The sequence below is a fragment of the Alligator sinensis genome, unplaced genomic scaffold, assembly GCF_000455745.1.
Source record: "Alligator sinensis unplaced genomic scaffold, ASM45574v1 scaffold169_2, whole genome shotgun sequence".
NCBI lineage: Eukaryota > Metazoa > Chordata > Crocodylia > Alligatoridae > Alligator > Alligator sinensis.
Genome location: NW_005842077.1, coordinates 1,818,037 through 1,821,337, shown reverse-complemented (window position 1 = coordinate 1,821,337; position 3,301 = coordinate 1,818,037). Strand labels below are relative to the sequence as shown.

At 38.3% G+C, this 3,301-nt stretch overlaps 1 protein-coding gene across 1 annotated transcript in view; it reads right to left on the bottom strand.

Annotated features, from left to right (window-relative positions):
* ZNF827 (zinc finger protein 827) overlaps nt 1-3,301 on the bottom strand; it is a 165,888-nt gene that overhangs the window by 160,097 nt on the left and 2,490 nt on the right. Inside the window, exon 2 of the mRNA XM_025204324.1 lies at nt 2,879-2,959. Within this exon, the coding sequence (XP_025060109.1) occupies nt 2,879-2,959 (81 nt within the window). The remainder of the gene's footprint in view (nt 1-2,878; nt 2,960-3,301) is intronic.

Below are 3,301 nucleotides of genomic sequence, written 5' to 3'. Positions count from 1 at the left end.
TACATGGTTTTTCTTGTCGGCAATGAGCTATATCATGACCCCTACAGTGGCAAGAGGTTAAAAATAATAAATAGAAACTATGTTAAAAGCTTCCCCCTGTACATGTGATGTCTGCAAGTAAGGTAATAAATACTACCATGAGAGAGAGAGAGAGAGACTCCTGTTGCTGATAAAAGCCTCTTGTTTCACAGGCAACTCTTGAGTTCTTCATGAAGGCAAAAGACTTTTTTGACATATTGCCTGCCTTTTTAAAGGCCCATCCATAAAGTATGCTGAAGGCTTTACCTAACAAGTCTCACAACAAAAAAGAATGAAGCTTTAAATAATACTGAATTTATTTCTCTAGCAAAATTTTCTTTATGCTCTTTGTCAATAAATTTCAATGATAAAAAAGTAAAATAAAAGGCTGTACAGAACTGTACAGGCTGTGGTAAATTTGAGTCTGGAATAAGCAGCAGTCAGAAGCTTTAAAATAGGATGAGTGAATGTCCAGCACTGTGCCCTACCTATAAGCCACTGTCCCCTTGCAGAATTTAGTTTTGGATATACTGATGTTGTGCCAAAACTGCACCTATTCCTTGAGCAGTGGTTCTCAACATATTTAGATGTGAGATACCCCTTGTTAGACTCAGGGTACCCCTGGGAAAATGCCACCCTTAACTTTCACTTGTTTTTTGACTGTAGAAAAAAATAGAAAAAAAACAGAGCAATTCTTCTGTTACAAAAAACTCAGAAAGGCAACATTAGGTCAGAAAGGCTTTTGACACTATTGATTCCTATTGGAAATCCCTGGGTTAATCTTGTGAATCAGGTGTAACTGTTTGCACACCTAACAGTGCTAATAATGCGAGGCACCCCACATCATCCTTAAAAGGATCTCACAGCATGCCATGATGTTCTGGTTGAGAACTGCTGTCCTAGAACAAAGTATATTCAAAGAGTAGTGCTGCAATTTATACCAAATTAAACACATTTTTCAGACAGTAGCAACGGGGTTCAAAAATGTTGGAAACAGCATCCAGATCATTTTTTTATATTATATAACTAATGTAAACCGTATAAATAATGTCACCGTGCTAGCTTATATGGGCACAGCTTGGATGCCCTTAGGACTGAATTAAAGCTCAAGCAGTAGTGAGTGCTGTAATTAAGGTTACTTTATGGTTTCCATTTTAAACACCTGGTTTCATTCCTCAGCCCCTTTTAAAACTTTCACTTTTCAGGCTGACATTTTTTCAGGCCTGGCCTATACCAGAGAGTGAATTTTGTTCTAAAACATAATTCAGTCACTCTTAAAAGCCATGGTGGAGAGAAAGTAGAACAGTGAGAAAACAAACAAAACCTCTTAAGATTCACACCTGCACCTATTTGGTTAGGCCTCAGCACTGAAGTAGTGGAAGGGAAAAAAAGTAAACAGTCTTCCCCATGAGAGAGAGGTGTATAGCATATCTGAGTATTTCAGTGGAAACTGATTGATTTCTCTGAACTATGAGCATTTGGAAATCATACTCTATACATGCATGGCAAATTTTTAATAAATGGCATTGCAAGGTGTGTAAGTTAAAGAAGGGGATACTGAAAATATATATTTAATTTGGGAGTTCGGTGAAAAAAATGCAGTTAATATAGACCGGGGATGTGCCATGAATTCCAAGGAATTTAAGTCCTTGTCTCATTCACTTGCACCTTTAAAAATCAGGAGATGCTCTCTTCTATAGAGGGTGGGAGGTAGGCATTTTTAGCTCAAAAGTTTCTGATTATGAATGTACTTTTTCCTAAAATGAGGACATTCAATTAAAAATATGCCTTATTGTTAAAAGGGGTAAACATTCAAAGAACTAGGGAGATGACAACGATATTTCTGCAGGCTCAGCTTTAATTTTCAGAGGTGTACCCCTCTGTACAAATGCATGTCAGTACAATATCATCACATCTTTTCAAATAATGCAACATTAAACTTTTTCTGCTACCTCAACACATGATGATCTTGAAACTTTTTCATTCTCTTGTACTTAAACTGTTTTGACTGTCACAATGATCCAATATAACATTTATAGACTCTTCACATAACTTTTCCATGAAGGTATGCGTTTACATAGTTTAGACTCCAACCCTGTGAGTACTTGTAAGTTTTCATGCCAGGGTTTCCATGAATGGGAGCTGGCTTAAGTACAGAGCTAAGGCCTTAAGTGGTACCCGTATATAATACAACTTCTTTTCAAGGGGCAGCACAAACTTCCTAAGGTGCCATACAGGTGATAAAACAGTTCACCAAAAAACTTGAGTCAGTTCCTGAAAATACTTACAAACATGTTTAACTTTATGGCACAGTCCTATAAAAAGTGTTATTAAAGTCAACAGGAGTGTTTGTCTAAGTTACACACATGCTTCAGTATCCTATACACATCAGCAAATTTTAAGTGTCTTCCCAGCTATAGATAACCCATCGTATGCCACAGCAACAATGTTTTACTGCCTAGTTGCCATATTGATTGACTTTAATTGACACACACTGATGAGTCTGCCATACACAATACAACTAGATGTTACATGCAACTTTACCTGCACAACAATATTTGCACTTTATATTATTGCACTTAAGAATAAGCAAGGGACTGCATAATTTATAACTGCATCAGGTTGTGAGTGAATGAGCTGAGTGGAAAAAGGGGGGGAGGGGGCAGAGTTAAGGTTGAGAGCACAACCTTAAACAATCTAGTTTCCAGACCTGTGTTTTCAGCTCTGCGACCTGGGCAGGTTTAGGGGTATTGTTAAGCAGAGCATACATGGTGTTTCTAGTCAAACGAAACACATTATTAAAACTCAATTTTCCACGGTAGGTCACAGAATCCAAATAGATTTTGCATTTGGTACTCACGAAAAGCATCACACACACACAAATCAGTGTTGGCAGCATTTGCACACCGACTGCAATGAACTCCCCAGGCATTTTCGAAATCTAGAGGACAAAATGAGCACAGAGCAGCCGCTGGATAAACCAGGAAGAATCTCACATTATTTGCCACGACTACCTTTCAATCCTGCCTGCAAAACCATAGAGCCCAGCAAGAAAAATAAAGAAATAAATGAAGGAACACTGGGGGAAAAAAAAGAAGAAATCTATGCCTACAGCATCAGGGATAAGAAGAAACATGCCCACATGGTTTAACTTGAGGAGCACAAACAGACCCGCAATCTAGATTTTGCACAGCACTTTAGCAAAGCCCACCGCTTCTGACTTCAGAGAGCCTTACTTTATTGGAGCAGGGGACGGGAAGGGCTTGGGGTTTGTATTTTTTTT